This window comes from Rattus rattus, chromosome 8 (genome assembly GCF_011064425.1).
Source record: "Rattus rattus isolate New Zealand chromosome 8, Rrattus_CSIRO_v1, whole genome shotgun sequence".
NCBI lineage: Eukaryota > Metazoa > Chordata > Mammalia > Rodentia > Muridae > Rattus > Rattus rattus.
In genome coordinates this window covers 38,713,052-38,730,770 of record NC_046161.1, presented here as the reverse complement: position 1 = coordinate 38,730,770, position 17,719 = coordinate 38,713,052, and the positions used below count along the sequence as shown (strand labels likewise).

The following is a 17,719-nucleotide window of genomic DNA, read 5'->3' as shown; positions in this document are numbered from 1 at the left end:
TGTTACTATTGGGAGCTTAATGTGTCTTACTTACTGTTGTTTAATGATAGTAGTGTCTGCAGTTGCCTGTTCTCACCGTGCCTTCTCACCCATCCCTCCCAGGACGATAGTCCCTTGGAAGAGCTTTCGACAGGCCCTGCATGAAGTGCATCCCATCAGTTCTGGGCTGGAGGCCATGGCTTTGAAGTCCACTATTGATCTGACCTGCAATGATTATATTTCTGTTTTTGAATTTGATATTTTTACACGGCTGTTTCAGGTATGATTCTAAAGTCATTGACTAACCTGCTGCTGTTTTTCTGAGGAGAAAGCTCTTTTTAAAAAAAGATAAAAGTTGCATATGGTGGCCTGCAATTAAAATCCTACCTCCTAGGGAGTTGAAGCGGGAAGATTGCTGAGTTCAAGGCCAGCCTGGGCTATAGAGTGAGTTAGAGACAGGCTAACAGCACCTGCTGCTCTTTCAGAGGACCCTGGTTCAGTTCCCATGGTGACTGTAACTCTAATTCTAGGTGATACAATGCCCTGTTGTGACCTATGGGCATCCTACATACATGTACTACCCATACATACTTGCAGGCAAAATACTCCTATACATACAATAAATTACACACACACACACACACACACACACACACACACACACATCATAACTCGCTAGACATGATGGCACATTTCCTATAATAGCAGTACATGGGAAGCTGAGGTAAGAGAATAAAAGGTCATGGCTGGCCTGAACCACAAGGTAAGTTCCAAGCCTAGCCAGATGTGTGTGTGTGCGTGTACACACAGGCACGCACACACAGTAAGACATCTCAAACAAAACAGAATTTTAAATGGCTATATTTATTATCTTCTTGTGTCTTTTTGGTTGTTCTTGAATGTTCTTTCACATTATTTTAATGTCACAGAACTGTCAGAAAGGGATATAGTTTATCCCTTTGGGATAGGCAGATAGTAGCAGAAATAGTCTATTAAGAACAAGGAAAGAGGGAGGAGAGGAATTAGAGACTGCAGTTGGGATGTAATATATAAGAGAAGAATAAATAAAAAAGGTAAAAAAGAGAAATGAAAATATAGATGATCAAAAGTTTAATGCCAGGCTGGAGAGATGGCTCAGCGGTTAAGAGCACTGACTGCTCTTCCAGAGGTCCTGAGTTCAAATCCCAGCAACCACATGGTGGCTCACAACCATCTGTAATCCATTCTGATGCCCTCTTCTGGTGTGTCTGAAGACAGCTACAGTGTACTCACATATATAAAATAAAATAAATAAATCAAAAAAAAGTTTAATGCCAATTAAGAGAAATCATCTCTACCTTGAATATTTAAATTTATGTACTGATCCTTTTTTTGAGGATCAAAATCCTTGAGAAGGTGCTCTGTGTTAAGAAGAGACCCTGTGCCCATGTTCTCCTGGATAAAACCCTTATGTAAACACAGATGTCATCCAATTTGAGAAATGCTTTTTAAAAGAAGAAAAGAAAGACAGGGAAGGCATTCCCAAGAGTAGAAGTGAGCCTGAACGCTGGGGAAGGTCCTGGGCTCCAAAGCCTATTTTAATACTTCGATTCCTTTGGTGTGTGTTTCCCACTTGGTTTTCTGTTGTTCAACTCTTTCTCTGTTTTGTTTTCTTTCTGGAAACAAAATCGTATGTAGCCCAGGATAGACTTGAACTTCTGATCCATCTATTTCTGCCTCCAGAGTGTTGGGATTACAATATGTACCACCATACTTGACTCCCTGTTCCATTCTAGATCATTAACCCTAAAATGTATTGATGCTTCAATGTATGTATGTGTGTCAGCTTGAATAAACGTTCATTAAGGGTTTAATAATTGCATCTATAGACCCTATTCTGTTTTTCTGGGTCTTAATCATTATCTGACCTTAATACTGGTTAGAGCTGCTGAGCAAATTGTTTTGTCTGTCATCTTCTCCCTATACAAGGCAGTTTGTATTCTTAACTCTCAAAGTTTCTACTCTCCCAAATAGATATGTCTTCCCATAGAATAACAATAGACAATTGGGACAAGCCTGAATTTATAATTGAGAGTTGAGGTTTTTCTTTGTTTCTTATTGTTCTAAAGGATAGTAGTATGTCTGAGCCAAATGGTCTGTGATTGATGTTTTCTTTCTTTAGCCCTGGTCCTCTTTGCTCAGAAATTGGAACAGCCTTGCTGTAACTCACCCTGGCTACATGGCTTTCCTGACGTATGATGAAGTGAAAGCTCGGCTCCAGAAGTTCATCCACAAACCCGGCAGGTCAGTGCCTTGATGCAGAGGGGTTCGTTGTCCTGACTGACTCTCATGGCCTCTCTGATGTTGAAGCAACATCATCTTATTGGTTCCCGGTGGCCCAGATTTAGGGATAGATAGGATTGATGTCTGCCAGAGGGTTTGACTGTGATTTAGGGGATGTTTTTAAGCCCATTTAGAACGGGGCTGTGCTGGTTGTTAGGAGTCAGTGTGTAGGAGGTTGGAAGGCTGAAACAGGGAGATGGTTTGAGACCACCCTGAGATATGTCACAAAACTCTATCTCTAAAAAAATAGAACACAGAGGGGTTATGTCTTTTGCTTCTGTTCTGGAATCATTAGAGAGGTTGATGTTTTTTAAAGTTGGAGATTGAACTCAAGCCTGTAAGCATGCTGAGTATTCATTCTCCCCTAAGCTGTGGTCAGGCCCTTGAAAAGTTACTTTAATCTCTTTTCAAGTTAGCATACAAAGAAATGAGTTTCATTATTACATTTCCATTCATTGTTTTTTTTCATAGTCATCCTTTCCCCCCATGGGAGTTATTCTTAATGGTCTTTTTTGATTTTTGTCTCTATCTTGCCTTCTGTCGAATGCCAGCATGTATATTGAAACTTCTGGTCATCTCTGTTCTCAGTTACATCTTTCGGCTGAGCTGTACTCGTTTGGGTCAGTGGGCTATTGGGTACGTTACAGCTGATGGGAACATCCTGCAGACAATCCCACACAATAAACCGCTCTTCCAAGCACTGATTGATGGCTTCAGGGAAGGCTTGTGAGTATCACTGCTTTCTGTCTCCTCAGAATCTAGGAACTGGAGGACTTCACTACCTCTTCGTTAATGGCTTCTGTTGCATGTTTCTTCTGCAGGCTGAAATGTTAGGAATATGTTAACATCCCTCCTTGCTTTGACCTTGAGGGTGAAGCAGCTTTGCTCATTTAAGGGGGTTCTCTAATTATGAGATTGGCTTTCTTTGTTGTTTAGTTATTACCACAAATAAACTTTACCTCTTTTTCCAAATAACTTAGTTTTAAAGCCAAATTAGAATTAAAAACTCTGCAAGGATCAGGACATTCTTCAGCTGCTTATTTAAGTAGTCAATAAGGGAGTAATTAGATGTTCCAATGACAGCAGACCTTGATGGCCTTCAACCTAGTTTTAGTTTGGTTCAGCAGTTTTTCTTCAGGCCTTGGGCTTTTGTGATGCATGCTAATTTGTATGGCTACGTTCTCACTCCTGAACTATCATTCCTGTGGGGGATTCAAATTCATTTTCAGTCAGTAAACACTGACGATACGGTTGTGGGTCAGAAAACGAGCTGTGTTCTAAAGTGACTAGGGAATTTGGTTTTCTATTATGTATCATCTCCACATTAACATTGGTGCAGGAAGACATGCCGCTCCTAATACTGGAATAGTCTGGTGCTAGAAACTACGTACGGATGGTCTCAATGGCTTCATTTGCTTCCTGTTACAGCACTTGTAAATTGGTGTCTGCATAAAGTTGTTAGTCAAAAGCAAATGTAGGGCGGGGCATGGTGGCATGTGCCTACAATCCCAGCACTCCAAGAACTGGGCTAAGGATTGTGAATTTGAGGCCAGCCTAGGCTACATAACAAGGCCCACCCATAGTAATTGAAAACAATATTTATGACTCGTGGACATTCGTTGAAAATACAGGTTGACAAACTATGACATACCTGCTAGTTTTAATATAACCTGCATGCCAAGGTGATAGTTACTTGGAGGTTTTGTTTTGATTTTTGAGATAGAGTCTCACCGCGGTTGGCCTAAAACTCATGTGAACCTGACTGGCCTCCAGCTCAGATACTTGCCTCCCTCTGCTTCCCAAGTGCTGGGATTAAAGGTGCGTGACTCCACACCTGGCTTCTTGTTGTTGGTCTTTATGTGTATGTCTGTGCCTGTATGCATGCCTAAATAGGCGCCACTTGTGTGCGTATTACCTGAGGAGACCAGAAGAGGGCGTCAGAATCCTGGAACTAGAATTACAGTTGTAAGCCTCCATTTGGGTGCTGGGAATCAATCTTAGATCCTATTGGCTGTAGTGGCACAGACCTTTAATTCTAGCACTCTGGAGCTAGGTTCTCTTGAGTTTGAGGCCAGCTTGATCTACACAGTAAGTTCCAGGACAGCCAGGGATATAGAGTGAGACCCTGTCTTAAAATAAAAACAAATCACAACAACAAAAATATCCTAAAGTTCTCTGGAATAGGAGCCAGTGCTCTTAACCAAAGAGCTGTCCTTTCAGATCCTTACTGGTTACTTTCTACTCCACATTTTTAAAATGTGGTAGCTCTCACTTGTCTGCTTTAGCTTGCACTGGTAAATTAGCCTAGTTGAAACCCAAAAGATGACTTATATTTGTCTCTTTAAAGCTATTTGTTTCCTGATGGAAGAAATCAAAATCCTGACCTGACAGGTTTATGTGAACCAACTCCTCAAGATCATATCAAAGTCACCCAGGTGAGTTTTGTTTTATAACTATGTATTGCTGGAGCCAAGCTTTTGGATATACTCACAAAACTCAATATCTAATCTAAGTAATGCAGCAGCTAAATTTTAAACCATTGACTAGTGACTATGAGAGAGAGAGAGAGAGAGAGAGAGAGAGAGAGAGAGAGAGAGAGAGAGAGAGAGAGAGAGACAGTGTGTGTGTGTGTGTGTGTGTGTGTGTGTGTGTGTGTGTGAGATTGTGTTGCATGTGCATGTGCACGTGGAGACCCAAGGACAACATCAGGTATCTGTTAACCACTCTTCATCCAGCTCTTTTGAAATGGGCTCTTTTACTGCTGAACCCGGAGCTGACTGACTGGCTTGGGTGGCTGGCCGTCAAGCCTCTCGGATCCCTTTGTCCCCGCCTCCAGCAATAGTGTTAGGGTTACTGACCCCAGATCCTCATGCTTAAACAACAGCATTGCTTCTCCTGTCTGTGCCATGTCTTAAGCACCTATTGTGGCATTTTTATTTGAGTAAATTGACAGTTTTTGGTTTTCCTGTTGCTAGCATTTTGTTGCTCGTTCAACACATTCTTTTTCAATTTTCTTTCACCAAAGGAACAATATGAACTATACTGTGAAATGGGCTCCACATTTCAATTATGTAAGATATGTGCTGAGAATGATAAGGATGTGAAGATTGAGCCCTGTGGACACCTCATGTGCACGTCCTGCCTCACGTCGTGGCAGGTATGGCTATCCAAACGCTGCAATGTTTCCGTGTGATCATTCTGAGAATCAGTGTTATATATAGAAAGGATGGGGTAAATTTAGCCTTTTAAATCCCCTTCTCTTCTTGCTTTCTCCCATTTTGGTTTTTCAAGGTAGTGCCTCATTTAACCACTGCTGTCCTCTAAATCAGTTTCAGAAGATGACCTCAAATTCTTGTTCCTTCTGCTTTGATCTCCCAAACAATGGCGCTACCAGGTTGGGACACAGTGCCTGACTTTCCTCCTTTTCTCCATCTTTTTTGAAAGATTTATTTATTTATATTAGTGCTCTGTGTAAGCGTCTTAAGAGGGCATAGGATTCCATTACAGATGGTTGTGAGCCACCATGCGGTTTCTGGGAATTGAACTCAGGACCTGTGGAAGAACAGTCAGTGTTCTTAACCACTGAACTAGCCTCCTTTTCTAGCTCTTTTTCTGGGCACTGGGGAATGACTCTAAGGCATACTAACTGCGCACATTATCTCTGAGCTATATCCTCATGGATTGTACTTTAATCTCTGGTACCTGTATCTTCTAGTCGATAAAGTATGTTAAGCACTTTCAGTATCTGTCACTGTCATCTGCTTCTTCCACAGGAATCAGAAGGTCAAGGCTGTCCTTTTTGCCGATGTGAAATCAAAGGTACTGAGCCCATCGTGGTGGATCCATTTGACCCCAGAGGCAGTGGCAGTCTATTAAGGCAAGGAGCAGAAGGTGCTCCTTCCCCAAATTACGACGACGATGATGATGAACGAGCTGATGATTCTCTCTTCATGATGAAGGAGTTGGCAGGTGCCAAGGTAAGGGGACATTAGAGATCCAGCTTGGTGTTAGAGTGATGTCTTGTTCAGCATTTCTGTATTGTGATAAAACATTGATGGAAAGCAAGGTGAAGAGGAAAGCATTTTTATAGCTTGTAGTTCATCATCTAGGGGAGTCAGGGCAGGAACTCAAGGCAGTACCTGGAGGCAGGAACAGAGATCATAGAAGAGTGCTGCATACTGTCTTGCTTAGCCTACGTGTGTATGTGCGTGTGTGCGTGTGTGCGTGTGCACATCTGGTTCCATATATGGCTTTGGCTATCCTGGAACGCAAGTTGCATGGGCAAGGCTGGCCTGAAGTCACAGAGAGATCTGTCTGCTTTGTTGTCTTGAATGCTGAGGTTAAAGACATGTACACCATACCTGGTCTCAGCCTGACAGACCACCTGCCCGAGGGTGGCACTCACCCACCCACAAGGGGCTAGCAGCTTCCAAATGAACCAGCTAGCCAATCAGGTCATCCAGCCAATTAGTAAAATGCTCTACAGGCTTGCCTATAGGCCAGTTTTATGAAAGCCTTTTCCAGTTGAGGTTCCCTTCTCTCAGATGACTCTAGCTTGTGTCAAGTCAAAAACTAGCCAGCATAAGTGATTTCCTAGCATGTGTAAGACCCTAGGCATGACCCTTACCCTCGGATTAATTAATTTTTTGACCATATCCTTAAAAAAAGCTGAATTTGGGGGGCTGGACATATGCTTACTTGCTGTTATTTCTGAGGGTAGAAACCTATAGGATTTTTATGGAATACTATTTTACAGTTTTTAATGAGGACTTAGAAAGCATGCATTACCCAGAAGCTTAGGTCCCTGTAGCGCGTCACATGGGACCAGGAATCTCAGATAAGATTCTCAGGGACCTAATAGCTTGCTTTCTTTTCTTTTTCTATTTTTAAAGATTTTATGTATGAGTGTTTACCTGTAAGTATGTCTGTGCAACATGCATATGCCTAGTGCCCATGGGCATCAAAAGAGGGCATTAAATTTCCTAGCACTGGAGTTGTAGATAATTGTGAGCTACCATGTGGGTGCTGGGAATTGAATCTGGGTCTCTTGTAAGAACAAGTGCTCTTCACCACTGAGCTAATAAGTCTCTAGTCCTAGTAGCTTTCCTCAGGAAGATAATGTAGTACAGGTGAAATACTGTTTAGCACAGGAAGAGAGTGGATGTTGTTTCAAATGGTTGGGTGTGTGTTTCTTAAATATGTGTATTTGAAAAGAAATAAAAAATGAGGCACTTGCCTTTAATCTCAGCACTCCAGAGGCAGAGGCAGTCCAGCATCGTCTACAGAGTGAGTTCTAGGACAGTCAAGGCTACACAGAGAAACTGTGGATCCATAGCTTTGTAGATTACAAAACAAAAATCTTCATTTATGTATTGCCACTTGGTTATGGTTATCTGTGGTGGTTTGAGAAGAATGGCTTCCATAAGATCATGCACTTGAATACTTGCTCCCTGGTTGGTGAAAGGATTAGGAGGTGGTGTCTTGTTAGGGAGCTTGTTAGGGAGCTGAGGTTTCAAAAGCCTAGTATCATTCTCAGTTAGTTCTCTCTGCCTCCTGGTTGTGAGCACTCAGTTACTGCTTCAGCACCATGGCTGCTGCCATGTTCCCTGCCATGATGGTCATGGACTCAAACCCTCTGGAACAGTGAGCCCCAAATTAAATGCTTCAATACTAAGGTATCATCCCACAGTTCATATAGTTCATTTAGTTTCTTAAGGGATATGTAGTCTCCATGGTTAAACATATTGGTGTATTGTGCAAGTCTGTCTGTGGGTTGGATTTGTAGCAGAACTGTGGGGTAAATGCTGTGGCATCTAAACTTTGTGAGGGCTGTGGTAATAAAGGGTGTGGTGGTGCACACTTGAGAGGCTGAGGCAGAAGGACACCACCTCCTGCACACAGACACATACACATATTTAAAAATAAATTCAGGCCAACCTAGGCTATACGGAAAGACTTTCTTTAAAAATGAAACCGGGAGGGGTTGGGGATTTAGCTCAGTGGTAGAGCACTTGCCTAGCAATCGCAAGGCCCTGGGTTCAGTCCCCTAGCTCCAGGGGGGAAAGGGGGGATTTAGCTCAGTGGTAGAGCGCTTGCCTAGGAAGCGCAAGGCCCTGGGTTCAGTCCCCAGCTCCGAAAAAAGAACAAAAAAAAAAAAAAAAAAAAAGAAACCGGGAGGGTGTACATAAGAATTCCACAGAGATAGTAGTATTTCAATTTCATTTCTTCACTGCATAGCAGATAGGTAGTATTTCCTTATTATTTTATTCTTTGTAACTTTCAGTTTATTACTTTTAGAAGACATTAAAGTCACACCATAGAGGTGTATGAAAGCATGAGGTTGCCTGTTCTTCACACCCTGGCAACTGTTGGTGTGTGTGTGTGTGTGTGTGTGTGTGCGTGCGCGTGTCTTCCTGAGCTGCACCTTGAATTGAACCTGAGTGGCACTTGACCTCCACCACTGAGTCCCATTATTGATTTGAGGTTTTGTTTTTTTTTTTTAAATATATTTCTGTTGTATAAAGTGATGGTTTGTTTTCGTCACAACCTAACTTTTTCTTGAAATAATTCTCTAGTTTTTTAGAGAAATAACGTCTAGTTGGCATCTTCCACTAACAAGTACGCAGTACTCTCAAGCATCTTCTCAGGAGACTGTGCTAGAAGACCACTGCTGTAAACATGGTGTATTGTAGTAGATCGTATATAACACAGTGTCGTGATATGTGCCTTCTCCATCTGGACTGTCACTCTGTAAACATCTGCTTTCCTGTCATTCTGAGGCTTTTCCCTTTCCTCTCGGGGGACATGATCAAATCTCTTCTGTTTATTATATCCTATGCTGTCTTCTTCCCTTTTTGAGGAAAGTATGTCCTTGAAATACCTTTCCAGGAGCCTGGTAAGATAGCTCAATGGTTAAAAGCATGCGCTGCTCTCCTAGAAGACCGAAGTTTGATTCCCAGTGTCCATGTCAGAAACCTGTAACTCCACTTCCTAGGGGGCCCAACTCCTGACCACTTTGTGGTCACCTGCACGCACACATAGATGCCTACACACAGACACATATACACAGTAAAAACAGTAAAAACCAATCTTAAAAAGCATCTCTATAGGGGTTGGGGATTTAGCTCAGTGGTAGAGCACTTGCCTAGCAACTGCAGGCCCTGGGCTTGGTCCCCAGCTCCAAAAAAAAAAAAAGCATCTCTATAAAATACTGAAGGGGTAACCTTTTTGGGCCTTTGATATCTTAACATATTTTTATTCAGAACTTTGGTGTGCTGGCTAGATTTATGCCAGCTTGATAAAAACGGTAGTCATCGAAGAAACCTAGATCGAGAAAGTGCCTCAATAGATCAGGCTATAGGCCAGCCTGTAGGGCATTTTCTTAGTGGTGATTGATGTGGGGGCCCCGCCCACTGTGAGTGCCATCCTTGGGCTGGTGGGACTGGGTTCTACAGAGAGCAGGTTGAACATGCCGTGTGGAGCAAGCCAGTAAGCAGCTGTCCTCCACAGCCCCACACCATCCACTCCTGCCTCCAGGCTCCTGTCCTGTTTGAGTTCCTATCCTAACTTCTATCAATGATGAGCAGTGATGTGAAATTAAAAGCTGAATAAACTCTTTTCTTCCCCAACTTTGGTTTTCCTGGTGTTTCTTCGCAGTAATAGTAACCTTAATAGGACAAGTGGCTAGTTCTTGGATTCTAGTTACAAATATTCAGCAGGGAGCTGGAGATGTGAGTCAGTGATTTAAGGACTCTTGGTGCTCTTCCGAAGGACCTGAGTTCAGTGCCCAGTGTCCTTGAGACTTACACCCACCTACCCTGTAACTCTAGCTCAAAAGGGTCTGGTACCCTGCTCCATTGTTTGTGGCCACCTGCACTCGGTTGGCATTCAGACAGGCAGACAGGCGCGCACACAGACACACAGACACACACACACACACACACACACACACACACACACACACACACACACCACATAAAATGAAAATAATTTTTTTCAGCTCCTCTCTAAGTCACAAGAGCTTCATGGACCTCTGAATCCTAGAGGCTTTGCTCTTTCGTGTTCGTGCTCTTCTTGCTGTGTACCATGGGGCTTCCTTTGCTTGCGCAGGGGCCGTGCTAATCTTCTCTGTATCGTTAGTATATGTGCTGTCAAAGCGAGCACGCTACTTCCTTTTCTTGTCCTTTATCCAGTTCTCATGTTTGCCTAGCCTTGGTTTCTGACAGAAGTGAAGGGTGTCACAGTGTTCAGCTCAAGCTTATTAGTAAAAGTAGAACAAAAAGAGATGCTGTAGATTGAAGGTCTTCAGAGGAAATCAAGTGCTGGGGTAGACACTGACAGCATGAGAGTTAGCTTGGTGAATACTTAACTTTTTAGTCCCTAATGTTAAGCTGAATTCCCAGCTGAAGTGAGCCTGCTTTTTGAGTCTCTAGCCAGTCTGTCTTTGTCTCTTCAGAGTTTCTGTTGATATTAGGGTTTTCACTTATTATACTTTTTTTTACAGATAATATTTATCTTTTGTCCTTAAATCTATTATTATTATTATTATTATTATTATTATTATTATTATTTTTGTGTGTGTGTTTTGTGCATGATTGTGCGTGTGTGGGTGCCATGGCATTGCCGTGGTGGTCAGAAGGCAGTTTTGTAGAGTCAGTTCTCTCCTTCCACCCTTACTTACATGCATCCCAGGCCTCGGGCTCAAGTTAGCAGGCTTGCAGAGCAAGCACATTTACCTAGCTTCCATCTTGACGGTATCCCTTTTTTTCCTCCAAAGATGAGGAGATAGAGTTTTTTAGTAATTTTAAAAATCGTCAAGTGGGCTCTTTGTGGTAGGATTGCCTCTCTAAATGCATGTGCCTATAGTCTGCCTCTGTGGTTGAGAGTGCCTGCTTATGGTGATTACTGACATAGTTCAGGGTTTCAAAAATATCTGAGTCTTAAGATATCTGTGGGACCAGCACTATGTCACTTAGTGTCTGCTGTCCGTAACTTTAGGATTGGAAGATTCTCTTCCCTAAACAAGAGTAACCCATTAACATCTCATCGGTTCTAGGTGGAAAGGCCTTCCTCTCCATTCTCCATGGCCCCACAAGCTTCCCTTCCTCCAGTGCCACCAAGACTTGACCTTCTACAGCAGCGAGCACCTGTTCCTGCCAGCACCTCTGTTCTGGGGACTGCTTCCAAGGCAAAGCATTAACCATTTCTGCACTTTGCTGAGCCTCTGATGTGTATTAGTGGTTTTGATTGACTTGTTTCTGTCTTGTTTCCATAGGCTTCTTCTAGCTCCCTTCATAAGGACAAACCATTGCCAATACCTCCTACGCTTCGAGATCTTCCACCACCACCCCCTCCAGACCGGCCTTACTCTGTTGGAGCAGAAACAAGGCCTCAGAGACGCCCCCTGCCTTGTACTCCAGGCGACTGTCCATCTAGAGACAAACTGCCCCCTGTCCCCTCTAGCCGCCCAGGGGACTCATGGTTGTCTCGGCCAATCCCTAAAGTACCAGTAGCGACTCCAAACCCTGGTGATCCTTGGAATGGGAGAGAATTGACCAATCGACACTCACTTCCATTCTCATTGCCCTCACAAATGGAACCCAGAGCAGATGTTCCAAGGCTTGGAAGCACATTTAGTCTGGATACCTCCACGGTGAGTCCTAAATTTTAAACCATTGAACCTAGTAGTATTTGTGGGTGATGTTTTATGGTCCAGAGTGTTTTGTTAGGCTGGGCATGGTGGTATACACCTTTCTTCCCAGCGCTTAGGCAGAGGCAATTGTAACTTTGATATCAAGGCAGCCTGGTCTACAAAGTGAGTTCTAGCACAACCAGGGCTGCGGAGAAACTCTGACTTGGGGGGAAAAGTGTTTTGTTGGCATGGTTTTGATCTGTATTCTAGGCTATCCTCAAATTCTTGATCTTTTTGCCTCCAGTTCCTAAGTGGAGATTACAAGTATGCACTACTGACCTGATTTTAGGTCAAAATTATTTGATAGGTTGATACAGAGTTCAGAGAGAGCATTAATTCCTGACTCATGAGAAGTGTGTAAACTAAGGGCTGATGAGAAGGCTCAGTGTAAGGACACTTCCATATCAGTTTGATCCCTGGAATGAGATGGAAAGAAGTGAATTTGGAAGGAGGTCTGTTTAAGGAAAACCCAAGAAGCCAGGTGCACACCTGTAATCCTGGTCTGTGGGAGGCAGAGGCAGGTGGATCTCTTGAGTACAAGACCAGCCTTGTGTATGTAAGGTCTAGTCCAGTTAGGGTTACTCAATTAAACTTGTCTCAGAAGGAGAGGGGGAGGGGAGGGAGAGTGAAGAGAGAGGAGGGAGCTGGGAAGAAGGAAAAAAGAGATACCCAAGCAGGTAGAGACACATGTTAATGAGGCTGATGTTGCAGGTGTTACTCTCTGGACCATGTCATAAAAGGAGAGAAGAGAATCCTGAAAGCTATCTTGTGATGTTTACACGTACATACACACACTAAATAAATGCCTTTTTTTTTTTTTTTAAAGAGACAAGGGGCTAGACAGGTGGTTCAGCAGTTAAGAACACTTATTGCTCCTGCAGAGGACCTGAGTTCAATTTCCAGCACCCACATGGTGTTCTACAACTTCCTGTAACTCCAGTTCTTAGAGATCCAGTGCCCTTTTCTGACCTCTGAGGGGACAAGGCACACACATGGTACACATATGTACATGCAAGCAAAACAAAACAGTCATACACGTCACTAAAATCTTCAGAAGAAAATATATCACACAATGCACACACATACCCCACACCCCCATCACTGGTGCCAGCGATCAAGCGGGAGTGTTTTAGCAGAAGGGAATAGTAGGTTGAGTGGATTCTTTAGAGAGCATGAAAAGGATTCACTAAGGCTTGGAAGCAGTCATTAGCTGAAAAAGGCAAGCCCTTGTAAACTGATGGTTTGAACCTGGCTAACAGACACCAAATTTGGCGGGTGAATGGACAAGAAGTTGAAAGTCTAGGGAGGAATACAGGTGAAAACTGTAGTGGCCCTCAGATGGCCATTTGTCGATTCCACAGAAGAGATGAGGACATTTGAGTGGCACCCAATGGCATAACGTCAAGGGAGAATAACTATTTTGAGTCTAGGTATCGATTTATTTATGCTAGAAGTGACATTTCTGGGCAACTTATTTCGTCCCATTGTTTTTAGAATTAGAATGAAGAAGGTATTTCCTAGTTTTTCCTTTCTGACTCTCCTACCTGAAATTCTTTCAGAATCCATAAGCAACAATTCTGTCAAAGGTGCTAACCCTTTGAGTTTGAGGTCTGTGCTTATGTTAATATTGAGATTTTTTTTTTTCCCCAGGAAGTTCAGTAAGAGGAGATACTCAGCTGTAGGTGAGAAAGAGAAGTTCTTTTCAGACTTTTTCTTACTTTGCAGACTATGAATAGCAGCCCAGTAGCAGGTCCAGAGAGTGAGCACCCAAAAATCAAGCCTTCCTCATCTGCCAATGCCATTTACTCTCTGGCTGCCAGGTAAGCATGCTACATCTCCGTTTCATTCTGCGCAGTGGCTGCTTCTCCGTCTCTCTCTGTGTCTCTGTCTCTGTCACTCTACGATCATCTATAACTTCCATTCCAGGGGATCTAATGCCTCTGGCCCCCATGGGCACCATGTGTTTCATGGTCCATTATAGCTGCAGTTAATAAAAATCTAAAAACAAAAGCCACCTCACAAGTCATCTTTGGCTTTCTGGGTGCTGTGGTTTCTGTATTTTGTCATTTTTTTTTCTTTTTATTCTTTTACATGTGTGTAGGTCAAGCTTGCTGAGTCTTATCATTTTTATTAATCTTTTTTAAAGAATCAATTTGGTTTTCTTATGTTTCTATGGCAAATGCCCTTAATCTTAGGACTTGGAAGGCAAGAAGAGCCAAAGAGCCAGATCTAAGTTTGAGACCAGTCTAATCTACACAGTGAGTTCCAGAACAGCCATGACTACATAGTAAGACCTTGTCTCAAAAAACAAACACCAGCCGGACCTAAGGAGCTAACTCCAGGAAAGCTGAGGCTACAGAGTTGGCCTTTCTTGGAAAAACCCAACCAACCAACCAAACTTAACAAAAAATGTGTACTGCTTTCGTAATCAGGAAAACATTATGTAAATACAGAGGCAAATAAATGCAAACACTTCTGTTGATTATTTAGAATATGCAAAAATGGTGAAAGAGGAAAGAAAGACAGATGTTCAGGTTTATTCTACGACCTATGAGGCAGGGTCGTTTCTTTTTTTTTTTTTTTTTTTTTGGTTCTTTTTTTTTTTAGGAGCTGGGGACCGAACCCAGGGCCTTCGCTTCCTAGGTGGCGCTCTACCACTGAGCTAAATCCCCAGCCCGGCAGGGTCGTTTCTTATACAGTGAGTATTTTGTCTTAGTCTCCTTTCATAAAGTAGGATAACAGGGAAGTTTTTTATTTTAATTTTATGTGGATGGCTGTTCTGCCTGAACATATGCCTATGTGTCATGTGCAGGCAGTGCCTGTGGACCAGAAGAAGTAATCAAATCTCCTGGAAATGGAGTCACAGATGGTTGTGAACTGAGTGGGTGCTGGGAATTGAACCCCAGTCCTCTGGAACAGCAGCCAGTGCTCTTAATCTTAACCACTGAGCCATCTCTCCAGCCCTGCAGGAAGCTGAGTGAGAGTTATGTAGTGTGCACTACAACAGTAAGACCTCTGCAGTAGGGGCCCAGGGACATGGTCAGTCTAGCATGTGCAAGGTCCTGTGTTTGATCCCTGCATTGTCCCCCACCCGCCCAAATAAAATGCATCAAAAGTCAGAGGACTATGATCTACCATAGGATGCTAACAGCCAGATTACTTTTATCTCTTTATTTTAGATTTTCTGGTAGGAAATGAAGAGAAAAGGCAATTATTCTTTTGACAAACTATAGACTCTGCTACCATCGATAGGTTTTTTATTGGGATTTGCTCAACATTTCTTGCATTCTGTTAGATAGCCACCTACTATTTCCATGGTTGGTTTTTTGGTGGATTGTTGTTTTTTGTTTTTTGGGTTGTTTGTTTGTTTTGACCTTGTAAAAGGAGCATTATAAAAACTTACTTGTCAGTTGAGTATACTTGACATTCCCGTTTTAACATTTGGATGAGCTGAAAGGATTTGTAGTTGGTGCTTGTTTTCCTAAATACTTGCCATGGTCTGTGGAAATGATAGTACCCTAGGTGCTACTTATTTTGTTCTGTCAAATTGAGCTGTTTCAGTTCTAAATCTATTTCATACTTGAAAGTTTTCCAACTTAATTTTTCTTCAAAAAACTCTTCTAGGCCTCTTCCTGTGCCAAAACTGCCACCTGGGGAGCAAGGGGACAGTGAAGAAGACACGGAATATATGACTCCCACGTCTAGGCCTGTAGGGGTTCAGAAGCCAGAGCCCAAACGGCCTGCAGAGGCAGCCCAGAGTTCACGGTACGCTCACAACAACCCCATTTGGAGCCAAGTGTCTTTGCTGTCTTTTACCTGCTTACTTACTGACTGCACGCACCATCACCTTGTCAGAAGTAGAGCAGAGAGGGAAATCTAGACCCCGGTGCGTAGGGTCTAGTGTGGATAAGCAGTTATATTGTTTCCACAGTGGCCCCCAGAACACACTCATCTGATCTTGCCATGAGTCAGTCATGGCACTGGTATAAAGAGAATGTGTTATTCTGAAAACAGGGTCGCGGAGAGTTAGAAACAGGTTAGTCTTCTTAAATTTGCAAATAACAGAATTTTGTTTGTGAAGACCATTGTACCTCTTTCTGATTCAGAGCCTGTGACTGTGACCAGCAGATTGACAGCTGCACATACGAAGCAATGTATAACATTCAGTCCCAAGCACTATCTGTAGCAGAGAACAGTGCCTGTGGTAGGTAACCTGTCTTCTACTTAAAAATTGATGTGCCTTATGTGGTAGCACCTGTCTGTAAAATGTCAGTACTTAGGAGTCTAAGGCAAAAGAATTGTAAGTTTGAGGCCAGCCTGGGCTACATAGCTAAGACCCTTTTGAAGAATAAAAAGAAAGGGAAACCATGGGGTTGCTCTGTAACATTTGGTTGAGATAGTTTAAGCAAAGGAGAAAATTATTCTCAGTACTCTTTGTTAAAAGGTCTTTGATTCGAGGATAAGATGGACCCCACTTGTCTTTTATTTATTTCCTTTTCAGACACTAGTTCCTGGTTTTTTGCTCCTCTCAGGGCTGGAGACATCTGTTATATGGCCTGGGTCTCAGTACTAGCAGCTCTCTTGTAGTCCCATTACACTGATGAATTCTTTTGTGTGTGGGTGATAAATACTCAATCCCCATGTTAAGCAGCTTACCAAAGGGAAGGTTCAAGAAGCTTTCTTTGGCTGAGCTTCTGGAGTGAGACGCACACAGGAGCACAGAGGCTCTAGAATAGCACTCAAGTCTCTTGCGTCAGCAGCATTAACCGAAGCATGTGACTGTTGATGTGTTCAACAAGAGAGCTGGTCAGTTCTGCTCTCTACCACAGGAGCTCAGGTGGTTTCCATCCACAGTGGACAGTTGAGTATCTGTTGAATGAAATAAATGGTTGTATGCACACGTGAATAAATAAATGGGTGCCTCTGGATTGAAGTGTGTTGGAAAATGATGTCAGGAGAGGACAATAACTTATACCATACCAACTTTCTTTAAGGAGAAGGGAATTTGGCCACAGCCCACACCAGTACTGGCCCGGAGGAGTCAGAAAACGAGGATGATGGCTATGATGTACCGAAGCCTCCTGTGCCAGCTGTACTGGCCCGCCGGACCCTGTCTGACATCTCCAATGCCAGCTCCTCCTTTGGCTGGTTATCTTTGGATGGTGACCCCACAAGTGAGTCTCCAAGCTGTCTTGGCTAGTCCTGGATTGTGGTCTGGCCTCTCTGATTTATAACTGGAAGCCATGACTTTCTCTGGTGTCAGTGAGTAGAGGTAGTGGACTGTGTCCTGTATCTAAACGTTGGGAAGCTGGTTCTAGGCTCCACATTAGGAAGTGAAACTCTGCAGGCGGTGCTTAAACCACAGTTGCACTTGTAGAGGAGGGCAGGGCCTCTAGTTCTGAGTATGCGTAATGCTGGGAATGGGGCTTGATAAATGATGCTATGTTCTTTTTTCTCTAAGCCCTGTCCCACTGGGGAGGAAGTGTGTTGCCCTCCAATACACATTTTATGGGCCTGGGCCAGCCACATTGGTTTCTAGTATCCAGGGCTGCTCTTAAACATGTGGCTGCCTGGTAGGGCAGCAGCCAGAGTAGGTGTCACTTTGGAAATTGAAGACAGCTTTCAAAACAGCCGAGGGAAAAGATCTACTGTCTTGTTGCCCATCTAGGTGGTATCCCCATTCAGTCCAGCTTCCTCTCTGCAGTTTAAGCTGTTGTCTCCTTATTT

The 17,719-nt window shown here is 43.1% G+C and overlaps 1 protein-coding gene and 1 pseudogene across 2 annotated transcripts in view; one reads left to right on the top strand and one right to left on the bottom strand.

Annotated features, from left to right (window-relative positions):
- Positions 1 to 17,719, top strand: part of Cbl (Cbl proto-oncogene) — a 79,448-nt gene that overhangs the window by 60,228 nt on the left and 1,501 nt on the right. The window contains exons 4-15 of one of the 2 annotated variants that reach the window (XM_032911326.1): positions 103 to 259; positions 2,141 to 2,262; positions 2,890 to 3,027; positions 4,649 to 4,736; positions 5,327 to 5,458; positions 6,075 to 6,278; positions 11,357 to 11,488; positions 11,576 to 11,953; positions 13,718 to 13,812; positions 15,617 to 15,757; positions 16,099 to 16,196; positions 16,987 to 17,166. In XM_032911326.1, coding sequence (XP_032767217.1) covers positions 103 to 259; positions 2,141 to 2,262; positions 2,890 to 3,027; positions 4,649 to 4,736; positions 5,327 to 5,458; positions 6,075 to 6,278; positions 11,357 to 11,488; positions 11,576 to 11,953; positions 13,718 to 13,812; positions 15,617 to 15,757; positions 16,099 to 16,196; positions 16,987 to 17,166 — 1,865 coding nt within the window. The remainder of the gene's footprint in view (positions 1 to 102; positions 260 to 2,140; positions 2,263 to 2,889; positions 3,028 to 4,648; positions 4,737 to 5,326; positions 5,459 to 6,074; positions 6,279 to 11,356; positions 11,489 to 11,575; positions 11,954 to 13,717; positions 13,813 to 15,616; positions 15,758 to 16,098; positions 16,197 to 16,986; positions 17,167 to 17,719) is intronic. The other variant, XM_032911327.1, reaches the window with a different exon arrangement.
- LOC116908338 lies at positions 10,402 to 10,464 on the bottom strand (annotated as a pseudogene).